This window comes from Chroicocephalus ridibundus, chromosome Z, assembly GCF_963924245.1.
Source record: "Chroicocephalus ridibundus chromosome Z, bChrRid1.1, whole genome shotgun sequence".
In the NCBI taxonomy this organism is placed as follows: Eukaryota; Metazoa; Chordata; class Aves; order Charadriiformes; family Laridae; genus Chroicocephalus; species Chroicocephalus ridibundus.
This window is the reverse complement of record NC_086316.1, coordinates 86,322,202-86,340,297: the sequence shown is the minus strand read 5'-3', so window position 1 is coordinate 86,340,297 and position 18,096 is coordinate 86,322,202. Positions and strand designations below refer to the sequence as shown.

At 38.3% G+C, this 18,096-nt stretch overlaps 1 protein-coding gene across 2 annotated transcripts in view; it reads right to left on the bottom strand.

Annotated features, from left to right (window-relative positions):
• The window catches only part of WDR7 (WD repeat domain 7), a 124,583-nt gene that overhangs the window by 90,769 nt on the left and 15,718 nt on the right, over positions 1–18,096 (bottom strand). For both annotated transcript variants that reach the window (XM_063319837.1, XM_063319838.1), the window contains exons 5-14: positions 17,833–18,007; positions 15,891–15,967; positions 12,655–12,774; positions 12,312–12,457; positions 11,151–11,253; positions 9,985–10,126; positions 9,199–9,447; positions 7,698–7,918; positions 6,779–6,974; positions 5,433–5,647 (exon numbers count right to left, since the gene is read on the bottom strand). In XM_063319837.1, the coding sequence (XP_063175907.1) occupies positions 5,433–5,647; positions 6,779–6,974; positions 7,698–7,918; positions 9,199–9,447; positions 9,985–10,126; positions 11,151–11,253; positions 12,312–12,457; positions 12,655–12,774; positions 15,891–15,967; positions 17,833–18,007 (1,644 nt within the window). The remainder of the gene's footprint in view (positions 1–5,432; positions 5,648–6,778; positions 6,975–7,697; positions 7,919–9,198; positions 9,448–9,984; positions 10,127–11,150; positions 11,254–12,311; positions 12,458–12,654; positions 12,775–15,890; positions 15,968–17,832; positions 18,008–18,096) is intronic.

Here is an 18,096-nt window from a genome sequence, read left to right as displayed (position 1 = left end):
TGTTATGACAAACATTATGAAAAGATCAGTAAAGAATTTCACCGCAATTTTTACAACACCAGGAATGCCAGACTTGTAATCAAGTGTTACACCCCTAAAATATGGGCATTTCACAGAAGTTTGAGACAAATAGAGCTCTCTAGATAAGACAAAAGTTCACATTTCTTTCTTGTGAATTCTGAAACATAACAGCTATGCGCTGAGGAAGAATAAAATTTCAATATTTAGTTATTAAACTTAAAACACATTGAATGCTTCCTATTTGGATACTGAAGTATAGCATCAATTTATGCCATTGGAAAATAAGCTAAATAAGCTACTAATAGATTTGTTCAGATACGCAGTGAGGGTGTCACTTGTTCACTCCACTACTTAAGTCCATCTTCTTCCTCCTTCCCTTCCTCCCGAGGGGAAATAAAAAAAAAAAAGTCAGAAAAGGAGACGACAAAAGAACATCAACATACGTTTTTAAGTATTGTGAGAACTTTGTTCTCTCCATAACCAACACAAAATTATGCTCAAGTACTTAGTTTCCTCAAACAAATGAAAAAGAGAATCTTTTAACAGAAATAAACCCTGTTCAAACGTGAGTAAAATATAGGCTGAATGGTTTGTTCAGAAAACATCACCCTTTACTGAAAGTAGAATTAGCCCTTAAGTTCTTAATAAACCACCAATAAAATTAATACAGTCAAGACTTCTAAGTCTTTTCTCAACTATAACTCAACTGCCTTAACATAAACTTTTTCAGCTTGGTAGTCTCTAAAAATTCTATTCTCTGTGGGCTTTTTTAAAGCACACTTTACAGCCGGATAGTTACTTCGAAATTAACAAGGCTTGCAGTTTTCATAGGTACACCATATATGTACTTACAAATAGGTATGCACAGGTATACACACACACTATAAATATATACAGACTATACAACTAACTAACATATACTATATACCATGCAAAAAATGGAATATTCTGTATATATACACTAATTTACAACAGGTTTTTACCCTATCCTATATACATCCTGATATATTGCTTCCTTTGTTCACTGCCCGGAAGCAACGTGCCCGTCTCACGAAGCCTTAAATAGCCTGGGCCATAGGAGCGGGCACCACTGAAACTCTGCCGAGCTGTAAAACTCCATTTTTCTACCAATACCCATTATCTTGCATTTTTCAACCCTTCTCATTCTACTTCTGAACACTAGCAAATGTATTTATTACTGTGAATCACAGAAACAAGCGTATATTCTACTTAACATCCTGTAACTGGAACACCGGACATGCATATGTACCATTTATTTTCTCTCAAGGACTTTTTTCAATACAGTAAGCGTTTTAGTCCTACGACTACTTGGCTGCTTTAACTTTTGTACAAATTTCGTAGCATGTGTTTAGAAACAGAAGTAATGTTTATATATATATTTATATATATATATATTATATATATTATATATTATATATATTATATATATAAATAATATATATATAAATATATATATAAATATATATATAAATATATATATAATATACATATATATAATATATATAAAAATATATATAATTTATATAATATATATAAAAATATATTTTTATATATATTATATATATATATATATAAAAAAAATATAAATATTTTATATATATATATATATTTAGAGCTGTAAAGACCCCCAAAATGCTGTTGGGATGAAAGAACAGAATATCCACCACATTGTGTTCAATTATTGCTTCAGTGCATGAACCTGGTTTTGAAATAAGCATATTATTTTAATTCTCAAAGTCCTCATTCACAGAGATTTGTCTCTTGTAAAGCACTCTGCTTTTTCTGTGGCTATTAGTTACTGTATATCCCTGAAGAGTATAAGATTGCTTTTTGCAGTAAAAATCTTCAGAGGAAAGAGTAACCTCTCCAAAGTTTTATATTTGGAAACTGATGCCTCCAGAAGGGGCTCAGGTACCCTGACCTGCCATCGAGAGCAGCTGATGATCCAGAGCATGATTCTCAACAAATACACACAAATATTTCACACTACACTCATTTTGTAACAAACCAACCAGCCAAATACCAAAAACACACAGAGAGAGCAATCTTCAAAACATTATCAAAAGACACTCTAACAAAAAAAATGCAGACCTGCCAAAATCTTCAATACCATCTGCTATTCTACTAGAGTCAAATAATTTTTCATTTCTATCTTTCCCCGAATTAAAATTAACTTCACTTATGGAATGAAGTTAAGGTAGTACCAGAAGGAAAATCCACATTTGGTCACAGAGAATATGAAAGGAAAATTAAACAGAGACCATCCTCCTCACTCCCCGCTCTTACATCTCTTGGAGGAGCTGCAGCGCAGGCTGGCTCACCGTGCCAAACGGCCAGAGCCCAACGCAGCCAGCAGACAGCCAAATTCTGCTCCTTCCTTTCTGTGCTCAACTCAGAGAATGAATAAACTATGCTTACGAAATAAGTTTCCCATGAGAAGCAAATAATGGGTAATTGAAACTAGAATAGAAATAATTAAATGCCAATAAATAATAGCTGAAAATTGTGTTCTACAAAGCACTGATTTACTGATATATTCCTTATTTATTAAAAATATCTAACTATTTTCTCAGAATGTAACGTAATTTTTTATGAAATGGTCGCTGGTAACGGTCACAATAGTAAAGTGAAAAGCAACGATATAACCCAAATATTTTAGCTATTAATCATCACTGACGGCTGGTACAGAACACATTTTGCTGTGCTATGTATAGTGACGGGTTTTGTCAGTGTTGTGTTGATGGTCGGACTTGATGATCTGAAAGGTCTTTCCAACCTAGGCAATTTATGGTTCTATGCAATATCTTTATTAGATGTGAGGAACCTGCACGTAAAACACGTACACGTGCGACACTGATACTCAGGTATGCGCACAGCCATACTGGATGCAGCAGGACACGCGTAAGTTTGTAGAGACAGGCTGTTCTAAGGAACAATCCCTTGAAGCGACATCCCCTTTCCAAAGGGAATCCAGCCAGGAAAGCGCAGCCAGTGCTGGTCCCCGCGCAGGGCTCTGCTGCTCTCTGCCGGCCATGGCCCGGGAATCGGTGGAACACCACCTGTTCCTGCCGGAGCTCGGGAACACTGCTGAATGGCACCCGCACACGAAACAACTGTAGGACCCGGCCGCTCCAACAGGCCTTCATTAGGAAACCAGTGACGATGAGTGGGAGCGGACTGGACTCGCCAGTGAGAGCACACACGAGCAGGGTGGTCACAGCATTGCCAAGGGTGGCCGCCCTCCAAGCCACCCCTGCCCCAAGCACCGTCACTGCAGCGAGTTGCCCAAGGCACGTAAAGCCTCTTACGCACTTCTCTAACACACGACTCCAGGGGTATTTTTCCCAGTTTCCTTCAAGAGAAGTTTGCACTTCTGTCCATTAATCTTTAACAGCAAGATAAAAATGTAAGTCAGGGGTCATAGTCTTCCTGTGACAAAGTTCATAAACCCCTCACAAAGTCAGGACTTTTCTCTGTATCTGGCCAAACCAAAGCCCAAGAGAAAGCTCTTTCTTCAGGCTCTCCTCTGGCAATCTGCACTGACCCACTATGGAGCCCACCAGCCAAACCACCATCAACAGTTAAGCCAACTTCTAAAATTTACTGTTTGCTTTTTTGTTCCATCTCTACAATGTGATACTGTGAGACACCTGTTACTTTTCAAAACAGTCGTTCCCAATCCATCAGACTGAGTAATAATTAGACACGTTAAAATTCACAGGATATTTAGAACAAATTCTTGTACCGTCTGTCCTCCATACTAGGGTTCCTTCAAATTTCTTCACTGTACTAGCTTTTCTTGGGATACATGCTACATTGTACTCTATTTGCTCTTCAGAATAATAAAATTAATGCTGAAATGTAAAAATTATTCTTTATACAATTTGAAATCCAAGTTATTTCTTATTGTGAGATGATCAATTTGGAAAAAGAACTCATTACTAGTTGTTAAAAAAGGAACCTGCCCACATCTCAAAATATTTAAGGTGCTTCCAGCTTGTGCAATAACAACAGGATGGAGAAAAATCATCCTCCGACTCCAGAGACTAATGTACAGACTCACAGTCCTGCTATTGCTCTAACTCCCGAACAACTCTTATCATTAGGATGTCATCAGAAAGGTTTGCTTACCAGAGATCTTGGTAAGAAGCCTGTTGCTGTACTCGGTAACATCCATATAAATTGTAAAGTTTTGTATCTAAATGAACACACATAAACACGCCGTGGATCATGCGCACTCTCTATACACAGACACACAGCGCTCAGAACAGTTAGTGAATGGTTTTAACAAGTTACTACAGACAGTTCCATTTGAATTCATCACTTAAATCCTAAAATATAATTTAAAAACTCCTTAAACATTAAGCATTGAAATATCTGGGAATCAGCTAAGCCCATCAATATCTTCTAGCATTAAACACTTAATATCTTTCTTAAACAGAAATTAATTTGCAGCGTTTAGGTTCCTTTGGCTCCATTTATATCTATTTGCGCATATATTTCAGTAATACTTTTCCTGAACTGTCACGCAGCAACAATTACCAAAATAAAATAAAATCAAGCTCTAGCTCCACCTTTAGCAAGATGTACAGGAACGTATAACGCATATTCAATATGTGTGGAAGAGGGGAAAAAACAGATCAATGCTGATTCTATTCCTCAAAGTTCACACACAACGAGAAGGGTGAGACTTGCTTCTGATGGATATGGATCACAGCCTGGTTCCTTGTCTACCCATCAATACTACAAATTAACCGAATGTATACAATTCGTCAAATATTTCAGATTCTATGAAAAGCTGCTAAATCCAGATTTTAAATAAACTCAACCTCGAAAAAACCCGAGTAGAATGCACGCTAGTGTGGGAGGTGGCATCACGAACAGTAACATGAACTGGGGAACAGCATCCAGAGATATGTGGTTGGCTGATATTAAAAATATATTACTACCCATCTAGAAAAAGATAAGTTTATTTGGTGCATAGCCTCAGTTCTTACTGAACCTAGAGGAAAAGACAGCGAAAGCAGTACAGAGTTATAGAGAGTGAAGAGGAAGTTTAAAAGCATTAGACTCCAGTAAGAAAACTACTACTGCTGAGAACACAAAATAGAGAAAACCGAAGTGAAATGTAACTCCAGATAACACCACCTGCATTGGAAACTGCACAATGATGTTGAAGAAGGCTGAAACTTTTTGTTCAAGGAAAGGAAACTCCTAGAACTGACCCAAGGCCAGGTAAAACTAGATTAGGTCTTTCCATTAAAATTTCAGAGAGCATTGGACAAGACCCTTTCAGTTGGAATGATAAGGGTTTCCCATATCTTATTAAATTATTTATGGAAATAAATGTTTCAAGTACTGCATTAAAACCAGAGTGCAACACCACTTACCTTGTCGGAGGCTTCGGAAGCGAGCAGGTTAGTGGCCAGAGTCTGTAGTTTCTGGTGCGCCACGTTCTTCAGAGCAGCCAGGCTGCGCCGAGTCATGGCCTGCTTCAGGTTGACGGCAGGATGGCTGAGGGCGTCCACCGCCGCTGGGACGGCCTCGTCACACGCATTCAGGATTTCCACTGCCGTTATGCCCATCACACACCTGTCCAGCGCACCTGCAAATGTTTTGGAAAGCATGAATTTAAGCAGAAACAGTTCAGGATGTCCAAAATATCAGTACAACAACGGGCGAAAATAATTCACACCACAGGACGCAATGCATAGAAGTTCCCCTTGTGTTAACAGTTATTTTTAGACCTAATATTCCTAAAGGGACTGGATTTTCCTAAATATCCATGAAATTGAAGTGCGTAAGGAAAAAACACGTTAACAAAATCAAGAGAAATTAAAAAACCCCACAGTATGATTCTGTGCTGACCAGAGAGCGATGACTGCAGCTGCTCCACGTTTTTAGTGGAAGGCTGCTTTCAATCATTTTGAATTCCCTCTCCCACCCAACCACCTGCGTGGATTAAGTTTTCCATGCTGGATCTCAGGTTCCTCTTTGCCTCCTAGAGCTTCAGTAAAAAACAATTCACTTCCAATTTTCACAATAAGCTGAAAATAATATTCAGGCATTACTGCAGGTTTGTGGGTTTTTTTGTTCTTACGGGAGTTAAGGAGTCGAAAGGTAATTACATACTGCATATATTTTGATGCATTTTTTCCTCACTTTCTCCCTTTCAGATATCACAAGATTTTCTACAACAAAGCTGTTTTTATTTTATGCCTTGCTGCCCCTTCTGTTCAGGCTCATTTTTAGTTTATTCTAACTAAGCATTAGTTCCTTTTTTTAAAAAAAACACACCAAACAGCAAAACAAACAATATAAAAACCGAGACAAACACTTTCTCCATTCTGCAGATGAGGAAACTACTGTGGATTCAGGGTGCTGTGCTTTTACACCAAGCTTTCAAGGAAATTGCTGAGGAAGCATGGACAGGGATCAACTGAAAAGACACTACCTGTGCAGCCAGCATTGTAACTGGCGTCTCTAAAGGTAACTGGGAGAACACAGCCACAGCAAGCCATACTTCTCCAAAAGTAAATGGGTTATTCCAAATGCCAAACTATGTATTTAACAAAACCTTACATAATCTACAAATTTTGGGAATATGTGGAGTGCTAAATATCAATGTGCAAAAAAATGTTACCTTTTCTCTCAGATGCAACTGACACAGAACTATAGCCAAACATATATATATTAAAAAAAATTGTTTAATCAACATCTTTGAACTTAACCTTACCGGTATCCATTTGCCAGACGTACACAGAGCCATCTGAACATCCTACCACCAGATAGTCATCGGAAGGCCTCCATTTTATGACTTGGATAGGGAAAAGGTGACGGGATGCCAGCATGATGCATTTTTTCTCCCGCAGGCTCAGAAGACCTACTGAGTGATCACTGGCAACAGAGCAAATGCAGTGCTGGACTCTTGCCTAATAAAAGAAAAAAAAAAAAGAAAATAAATCTTAATCGTAACGCGGACAGTTTGCATCTCCTCTTCAGTGGACCAAGCACAGTGATCAACAACTATTTTATAACCAAAAACCAGGCACATAAGTCTATGGCTAAACTCACTGAGCTCACTAGAAACAGAATCTCACTCGCAGAAATTCTCTTGCATCCAATCTCTCGCACATCACAAAGAGCAAACAGGTATTAGAACCTGTTTTGTTGAGCCAAAAAGAGAAACCACGGTTTTCAAGTAAATCAACATCATTTTGTTCATTAAATTCTACCTACTCATCCAAGTTGCAAAATACGAAATTGCCTTTAAAACCTAGGGGCTACCTGCTGGGGAACGCTTGCCTATCACATTTGCAAACGCCTTCAGGGGAAAGACTGCTTCCACGCCATGGAAATCCTCTCCCACTGTCAGTGCTCTATACCAGAAAACGCCAAGCATTATCCTTAGCTAGCTAGGTTTTCATATCCAGGTTTTCCACTACTTTTAATCCTTTACGTAGCTAAAACATGATGCTAACAAACCCAAGATTAATAGGAAAATTAAACTCTTTAAGTGTCTGCAAAAATTATACGTTGAGTCAGTAATAAATCTTCAGTATTTCACGCTACATTCACATTCTGAAGGATCTGAGGAGCCGTACCATTTATGAAAAATGCAAGACAGGTTATCAGACGTATTATGTAAAACTTACACTACAGTTTTCTGGTGGAACTAGAAGCTGTGTAATTTCTCCACCGTGTACACAGAAGATATGTTTCATCTCTCCAGAAAATATATCCCATATGATGACTGAGAAATCCACACCACCTGAGATCAAATACCTTTGATCATAACGAGAAGAAACCTGATGAGGATACAGTAAACATGTAATTTTGTTTCGATGGCCTCGGAGAGTCCGGTGAGGTGGCCAACCTGAGAAATCGGATAAGAGAAGAAAGGGAATGGGAAAAGAGGGAGAGAAACACAATTCAATAGAACAGATAACAATCCAAAACACTGTTCTTGATTAAAAAAAAATAAGTAAATACAGACATACTGTAATTTTTGACAGAAGTTCTTATAGAATTAGTCCTCTCTTTTTTTAGATGTTCATGATTTTTTTTTACTGGACATGGACTGAATACTTCCTTTTGTCTTGCTGTACAAGCTCACTTTAAAGTAATTTAGCTGTCTTAAAACAGCTTGCTCCCACAAAAAAAAAAATCCAGAAAAAAAGTTAAAAAGGCCACAAAGATGTGAAAAAATAAATTCCCTTCCCCATCAAACATTAATTTATCCAAGGTTATAACCAAAAGGACCAGCACCAGGAAAACCGCATAATCTCACTCCGCACTGGCCACAACAGTGGCATTCCAGTCTGCGGTGTTATGCGTTTGGTGCTTGCACAGAATAGGTTAATGACATCAAATTTAAATAGGAAAATAATTTTTTGTGAAACACACAGCAAGAACGGTGAGCCTTCTGTTCACCGAGATCAAATACACTGGTTAAATCATTCTCATTCTAACCTTTTAACTATTGCAATAGATGCTTAGAAAAACTGTCTTTTTAGACAGCAAATTTGACAAAATGGGCCAAATAAATTCAATACCAGAATCAAGTATTCTGTGCAATATCTGCATGACATAGGTGACCTTCTTCCTCTTTGTGATTATGCTTTCTAGCAAGCACAGCAAGCCTTACGTAGAATACACACAGGCACTTTTGTATTTTTATGAGGATACAAATCATCAATGCTTATTTGTGGAATAATGTAGCCATTTTGAGGCAATCCAACTTCATGTTAAGAAAAAAAATAATTTTTTAATAAAGTAAATCAGTTATATAAAGGAAACAGTGCAACCAACAGCCTTGTATGTAACTGACAAGCTCATAGGTATATTTACAGAAAAATATTTATATGTGTCTCGTTTATCAGCATTTGTAAGAATCAAATCCCAAATACTTGTTCTGAAACTATGATCACAAAAGCATTAAAATAACATTATCTAGAACCAAAATATACAACAGCAGGCCAAGGTATAACACTCAACTAACTACAGAATACAGAGAGGAGTTCTCTGTTACACGATATATACGTGTAAAATGATTTAATGCTCACTTTGCGAAACTATTTCTTCCTCAAGCATATCTGGGACGCAACAGGCGCACGCTGTAATCCAGCCGTGCTTTTCCAAAGCTTATTTGCATACCTCTCCTGAGCATGTGCTCTCCCTGCAGCAGCTGAACTATAGCCGTTTGTGTTGCTGGCACAATAACGATGCTTCCATCCTCACGCCCACAAACCAGCCGCCCGTGTGCTGGGATATACACACTGGCCGTAACTTTAAGTGGTTCATTGATGTTTGGGATTAGGCTTAGCTGGTCTATAATCCCAGCAGGGCGAGGAGTAAGTTTATCAAAAGCTTCCTGGAGGGATATTGAAGTTGTTGTTTGTAGTCCTGTTCAAAAAGAAAAAAGGAAGGGGTGAGGCAGGAGGAGGATTTAAATAAAAAAAATTAAAAAAAAAAATTAAGAACAGAAATTAGGAATGCTTTTCTGAGAAGATCTCAAAATTTAAATATGCCATGTTACAACACTTTGAACAAAGTAAAAGGTACATAATGGAGACTAATTTACTGACCATGGAAAACATATGTGAGAACTGGAAGAGTACATGATTTAAACTACAAGTTACACAGGCTGAGGGCAATGACCATAGCTAATATTTGAAAAAACAAACAAGAAAAACAACAAAAAATCCCCAAACAGTTAAATCTTAATACCTGAAAAATATTAATAGTAAATTAAGATTTTGATCATATATGAAAAAAATTAAGTTATTATAACTCTTACAGGAAGCTAACAAAAAAAGCCAACCCAGCTTCATGGATTTGTAGGAAAAGCAGCAGTGCTTTATACCCAGCCCCAAACCACTCTTTTTTTGTTATGAGATGCCCATTAAAGGACTTGGCAACAAGACTGTTAGTTAGGTATACCTTTGGCGCTATCCTGTTGTTCAAGAGTATCAGGCACACTCCAAATACACAGTCTCCCTGAAGAGTCTCCTTGGATTAACAGCTTATAGGAAAACTCCCTATGTCCATAGAAGAAGCGAGTAACTGGCGGACATATTAGTAGCTGTTAAAAAGATAAATTAACAACTTCAGAACGCATGCAAACCACGTAGTAACCTCAAAATTTGCTTTCCCCACATAATCCACTGTGCCTTTTAAAAGCAGGACAAAAACTAGCTACTTTATGCTTTATCTTTCTTGCAGGAGAAAGAAGAAATATAACAATATGAATGAGAAGAAGTTGTGGTTTAGTTACAAAACAAGTCACAGGCTTAGGGGAGAGGAAAAGAGTTATATAAATATAATTAGAACCAACCCAAATATATTTAGAATATTTTATATGTGTGTACGCGCATTCTAAAATTGTCAACATCCTAACTACAATGGTGAGCTGAAGATACGTTAACTCAGTAAGGAACATGGTCCGCAACAGAAGCAAAGAAGTTTTGATATTGGTTGACAACATAAAGAAAATAATAATCAAATATGTAAATGCTTCAGTGTCCAAATCTGGCAACAATTCAAATGGTTAAAATAAAAAAAGGATTCCTACAGTAGTCTTGTAATAAGAGCATTTGTAGATCAGACAGTTACTTATACCTAGTAGCATAGGTGTAAGTACTAGATATATCGTACAGCAGGCTTAGATACATTTATTTATAGCAGATGCAGTTCACAGTGCAATATGAAGTGAAGTATAGCTCAAAGAGGACTTTGGCCTACAAAATTGGATTTTCTTTACTGTGCAAGGATGTAAGCTTTCAGACACTAAGAGCTGGTACTCAGTTATTGCCTAATCATCATGCACATCACAACTTAACTTCTAATTCTCCAGGCCCTGATGAATGATAAACCGTTGGTATATAGGAACTGAAGATTCACTTGACCAGAGACTAACCTCTGCATTTATTTGAAAACCAACAAGAACCAAACCAAACTGCAGGCAATTTGCCTCTGTCTACTTTCTTCAGGAAAAGAAGAAATCCTAAAGGTCTACTTGAAAGAGGAAAAACTGGTCATGATGTACGCATGTTTCAACTCTCTAAAAAAAGAAATGCAGTCCATAAAAGAAACACCAAAGATTTTACCTGTTTATCTGCTCTGTCCAACGCACTGTACAGTAAAGGTGGAATTAAATTTTCTACTGCTTTCCCCACATCTCTGCGAAATGAATCACTAGCTGGTAGACAGCTGCGTTTAAGAACAAATAGAAAGGAAAGAAAAAAATCGTTATATTAGTAGAGAGTGATTGCTACATCACTAGCTAACTAAATAATACTATGCAAAAACAACCCCCAAGCCTTTGAACATTACATTTTTCAATTGTTACACAGCATATAGCAGATCATTACTCTAATTTTAATGTACAGGGTATGCTTTGTCAATTAACAGCCGCTCCAAAGTGTGTCCAGCTCAGTTCCCCTACACGCTTGGAACTGAAGGAAAAAAGAATGAAGGGAGCCTGGTTTCAGGGTGCTTTGGACTTCAACACATCTGGCCTCAGACTCAGGGCCAAACACAACAAACCCAAGGATTCCTCCAACAGATCACCAGAGAGCTCTGCTCCCACCCTTACGCTCTGCTCACATCAGGGGCTGAGAAAGGAGTCCCCGCCTGATTTACGCGAGAATATTCAAGGATGTTCAAGATAAAACTATCTCTACCCAGAACAGAGAGATGTGTGCAGCTCATGAACACGTCAGAAGAAATGAGAAAAAAGTTTTTATTTTACTTTTGTCACTCTACATTTATTTAACCTCTTTGATACTTAATTTTAAATTAATTTTCACATTTACATGCACAAACTCAGCTGTTCATGTCTTCCCTTAACAGATTGAGAGAGTACTCTGTTACAATAATACAGTCATCGTTTACGTTCTGCTCCATAGAGCAAAATCTTATTTCTTCCTTATAGAGACCTGGTTAAGGAAATATTGAAATTTTATTTTAATTCATGACATTTGTTCAACAGCAAAACACACCTCTTCCCATCACACAGCACCATTAGGAAGTGAAAAAGAGTTAGCGTAATATCAGAAAATAGTGAAGCAATCTTGGTTGTGGCAACCTGAATTACTGAGCATTGCTCCCACGTGATACATTTAGGTGATACACGCTTTAAAATATGCTCATGAAATACTAGTTTCTGCAACATCCATATGATTTTGTAACAAAATAAAAGCCAAAGATACTCAAGATTTCTTAAAAGTTGCTTGTGTTTTTATCTCAAAACGTTCACTGTTGACTACCTGGCTGGTAATTTATATATGAAACTTTGTCCATCTTCTGTCCATACAATCACTTTATCAGCCGATACAAAGTCGCCCCCAGTCCAGGTCTGATCGTTTTCACTAGGGACTGAACATAAGAGGGAATAATCTCCAGCATCGAACACCTGAAAAGAAACAGAAAAGTCCGTTGTCATTAACCAATTACAGATTAAGATGCCCAGACAGCAGCTAATTTCAGTTTCAATATAGCCACATGAAAAGGACTTAGAGCATCTTGATTTAAATGTCTTACTGGCAATTTAATAAAAATCAGCTTCTAGAGTAAAAGACAGGCAGGTGTTGTTCAGCTAGCTTGCCTTACCCTCCAGTACTTGGAACACACTACCAACAGCGACCGCTGGGTAAACGCACAGAAAGAAATGCTTTGACAGTTCTGGCAATAAATAGGTTTTGACTCCTCTTCAAATACCGGTGTTGTATCCTGAAAAAAACCAAACAAAGCCAACGTTAACGGCATTTTATTTAAAACTATAAATCTGAAATTAAATAGAGCCACATTACCTTTTTTGAAGGTGTTATTACAGAAGGTATTTCTTGATGGTTTTAAATTTGCTCAAGTCATGAGGTTGTCAGTATTTCTGTAAATTTTAACTGAAATACCCACTTCTGGTTTATTTTGATACTCCTATGCGTATATTGTATCTTGAATACCAACTTTCCTGTGGTAAAGAGCCAAGCCTGCAGACTGTCACAAGTACAAGAGTAGCAAATGTGCAGAAAAGCAGAACTGAAGAAGTGATAGGTAAGAAATTGGCTGTAGAGACAGACAAAACTAACGCCAAGAGGAGGTTATCACTTTTCTTTAGACAGCATATGGATATAGCCATAATCAGGCACAAGTACTGACCAGCACACCAGCGGAGCTGAACTGCTGAACACACGAGCCCGTTCCCTTCCTCGTGTCCACTGGCATGATCACGTCTCAAAGGTTTCGGCTGGAGACTGCCCTTGGCCAGAGGGTTATCGTTCAGTCAGTGCTGACCATGTTCTTCTGAGATTCAACTTAGTACTGTCAAATAGCACGGGATCTTGACCATTCGGCCAAACACCCTCTGCTGAGTCTGAATCTCAGACTGGTCTATCACATCAGTGCTGTACTTTAATTAATGTGGGCCCCACCTCGAAGCAAAACCTTCTCTTCTGGTTGTACTGAGCGTGGTCACTGCTACCCTGTCCAGATCCACAACACACAGTTCCCAAGCTAATCCTCACTTTGACTGACCATCCATCTTCACTCTGACCCGGGATACCTTCGAGAAAGGAGGGACAGCCATGCCATTCATCATCTGAGAAGTTTGGCTTACAGTTATAAAAACCTGGAGAAGGCTGCAGATACCCTGCTGTGGGTATAAACATGAGACTCACAGAAAGACGTGGCTGCAATGCCACTCACTTGAACTGATTTCACAGGGCTCTTCACTTTCATAAAAACACACCTTATTTATCGAGACAGGGCAGAGAAAAGTCAGGATAGCCACACAATTAAGGCAGAAGCGGGGGCTCAGATGTCCTAGATCACAACTCCTTTCTCTGTTACAGATCTCTGTGCAAAACAGTATTTTACTGAAATATTATTTCCTCATCTTCAAGATGGGCAGTTAGCATTCTGTCCTACACAGAAACCATCGAGTGCTCAGACAGCGCGACAGCAACCAGCATCTGAAACTGAGAGTCCCTACACAGAATCACATACAGATGGAAATCAGAAGATACCCAGCTGATTTTTCTTCTTGTTCAAATTGAACTTAGGGACATGACAGAGACCACGTGATGGAAACGTGACTATGCTATTTCATAAGATGCCAGATGGCCAACTTTAAAGGAAAAGCCAAACACTTGTAGCGGTTCTCATTCTATTATTTCTCATAAGAAGATCTGCAAGAGCACGTGCTATCCTCTTTTGTCACTTAAGTCTAACAAATTCCCCAGCTGCACAGATTAGCGGTGCCTATTTAGTATCATCACTGTCAATGAATTAGTGCATCCAGACAGTCAGTGAAACTAAGCAGATTCAGCTCACATTTCATTCTCTCAAGGTTTCCCATATCCCAAACAGACTAGACTGTGATAAGCTCCCGTTTAGTTATGTCTTTGTGTTCCTTACTTTCGTAACAGCCAATACTCCTCACTGCTCCCAGCTGCCTTAAGCATAACTGTTAAACGTGATGTTAGCTAAAACACCACTCCCTGCCTGACAAGGGCTTTCCAGAAAATGCTTTCAGAGCAAACGTGCTCTCATCAAATTGGAAACTATGAAATAAAAAAGAGTGAATACCACCTCTGTCCACTAATAGGGTCAAAAGCTAGGAATCCATTATATTGGTCTTCCAAGCTACTGCAAACTGTGTTGCCTTTGCATTATAAATATTGTGGAAATAAACAGGTTCATTTATATATCATAAGGTAGTTTTTCCACAGTTGCTAAACATCTATAGTAAGGTATATCTTTTACAAGATGTTTCTGTGAATAGGTAATTTGCCAGAAGTCTATGAGACATGTAGCAAACCTCCTTTAAGGCTTTTATTCATTAGTACACAGGAAGGCAGGAACTGCCAAATAACAGAGAGCTGTAGATAATCCCTAGTGATGAATATTCCTAAAACTATTCCCTGCTCAGCAAACCCTTCAGGCATCCCCACATCACACTTCTTATCTTTCTCAAATAAAATACTACATTTATTATTAAATGTAATACTAAACATTTAATACTAAATTTAATAATATTAGTAATACAGTATGATATAATAAAACTATAATGAAAAATGTTAAAAACTACATACAGATATCTTTAGGAGCATAAGAAATGCAGCTGGAGAACTTAATCTTAAAAAAAAAATGAAGTATTGTGATAAAGTAATTTCTGTAATTCCACCATTGTATTAAAAGACACACAATTCCTACGCAGTACAGGGCAAGCTTTAACTCTGAATTATTTCTTCAACCTGTACTATACAGAGTAAACACATAATTGTTAGCATCATCTCTTTCAACTAATGAGTACTTGTACTGCAAGCTCTTGCATATAAAAGTTTTGCCTGCACTGAATAAAGTTAGGGATGCAGTGCAGCATCCACATCACTTTGGAAGGTTAAACATTACTGTAGCAGTCTTTGTTACTAAATTCCCTTTGGAACTCAGAACTCCTGTGAAATGTAGTACAAGACGACCTAACTGAAGAAAAGGACTATTAAAGAGGGAAAAATTAAAAGAAAAATGTTTGTATATTATCAAGAATATTTATTAGCATTAGTCATTATGTGGTACAAATAAAAAAAATAGACTTGTAGATATTGGGAGATTATCCTACTCTTAATTTTGAAATAAGTTCTCTGAGTCAAACATGAGAAAGATAAGGAGTTCTGCTGGTAACTTGAAGAATCAGTGAAGAAAAATCAAGGAAGCTGATTTTCAAATAGCAAAGAGGGAAAAAAAAAAGGTAATATCATTAGGTAGCTGAGAGAACAGGAAACAGCATTAATAAAAGTTCTCCCTTCATCACAACAGGAAATATCATTAATTCAGAAGCCTTTGTTTACCTGCATGCGACTAACTTCAGAGGTTATTATCCATACTTTCAGGATGCCAGTCACCGAAACTGCTACAACAGTATCCTCTGGGGAAAAACAAACATTAGGCTGATAAGTACAAGGACATCTTCATTTTGTTGCACACTTGTACATATCCGAGTACAAAAATATATTTAGAGTACCTCAACATTAAAGTTTATCAAAACACTCCTGAAGTGTTTGCTTCAAAATCGAATGCTTACTTGCAAAGTGGAATTCCAGAAGCACATATGCACATTCCATGGGTTTGTGTTCAGTCTCATTCTCCTCTCTCTTAATTAATACTACGGCTCAAATTAAATGGGGGGAAGGGAAGCCACGGTTGTTTCTAGTATTGGTATCGGGCACTGCGGGCTGTCCCATCGCACTCCCTAAAGGCAAGGGGATTTCTCGCCCATGCCGAGCTGTGTGCCTGCTGCAGCCTATAAGGACATGGAGGTTTCATGGGAAGCACGCTCTAGCCATGCACCTGCCCAAGCATCTCTTGGCTGCAGTTTCCCAAAGGCCACCTCTGCAAAACTACTCCATTAGAGTCATTACCTTCACAAAAACCAAAGTATATCAAGTGCTAGTCAAACTTTCTAGACATTCCTGTTTCTACCAGAGAAGTCTGGTGTAAGATCAAAATCCAAGGGGACCAAAATCCTTCTAGATTACAACATAAAAACAATTATGAAAGAAAGAAATAAAATTAAACGCAATATCAAGAAACAGTACCAGAGTTCACTTACAATTGTTCCAGCAACTTAAGATGTTGTGGGGATAGCAATTGAGCTTTCCCACTCCAGGACTGTGGGGGCACTCAGTTTACAACTGCTGTCAGCCTTAACTCAAGACAAAAGTCTCTTCTTTTGTCAGGATCTTCTTCCTTAGCATTCCCCAAACCTCTTAGGAATTACAGTCTCCACAAGCGGAAAACCTGAATGAGACACCTCTCCTCCTCAGCTGCCAGAATTTGAAGCCTCACAAATTAACACAAACTAGCAGAGCAACGCCGATCTGTGGACAGGTATCACCTCAAACCATGTCAACTAATCCACCTCCAAACAGGAGCCCACTCACACATCTCCCCCTAAACTGTCATCACCTTTAGAAGTTCCTCCCTCTATACTCTTCGGGTTTTTTAACCCTATTGTGTACTTCTATCAGCACATTCCTTAAACACATTTCCTACAATAATAGCTTTGAAAATGTTATGACAGCCCTTTTTGTAAAGCTACTAATCACAAGAAATACTCATGGTACGTATGTATCTTGTCAAAAACTACAACATACAGCTTGCCAAGCGATCACGGTGCATACTACACATCCCGTTGGTAATGCAGATGACAGCCTTAGCATTTACAGTGCCTGCACCCCTTCCTCCCATCTTGTGCCAGATTCCAGGCTCTTGCTCTCAGAGTGCTCTCCGGAACGCTTTCTCAATTCTCAAAGAGAAAATAAGTTATCACCCTAGCAGAATGTGCTTTTATTCAAAATAAAAACACAATCACTCGTCCTGTAGGAAGGTTCCTTGTGCTTCAGGTTTCAGCACGTGGACACACTGAAGATGACAGAACCAAATTCTTTTACTAGGTGAGCCTGGATCCTGCCGAGCGCACACACAGAGCCATTTGGCTAGATTTTATGTTCTGTTCAGGAGACAGCAGCTACATTTTAGTCAGAGCCAGAACTCCCATTTAATAGAACAGCAACAGAGACAATACTGCATAGATATTAACCTTGCCTCTTTTTCCAGGTACTAGAAACAACTATATATGCTTTGCATTTCAGAAGGGTTAGTGCTTGCTGGGTGTTGCCCAAGATCACAAGAAGCAACATTCTAGTTCCTCCCCAGGTTCTTGAAAGAGTTGAAAATACTGTTTCTCTTACAGGGAGGCAAAGCCATAACAACAACAACAACGAGAATTACCTTGTGTTCTATTGGATCGAATGATAGTCATGGAGCTGATCCAGTCAGGAGATATCTTTGATAATAAAGAATAAAGAACTTCAAGGCTGGTGGCATCCACAACAAGAATTTCTGGATAGTGTCCATGGCATAATAATCTCCCTTCACGCTGAGTCCCAACTGTAAACTGATAGAACTAAACGGATATTAACAAAATAAAGAAGGTTATACTCTGTGTGAGACATTAATTACTTCATTTTTCAACAAAACCGTAATTTCATAAGT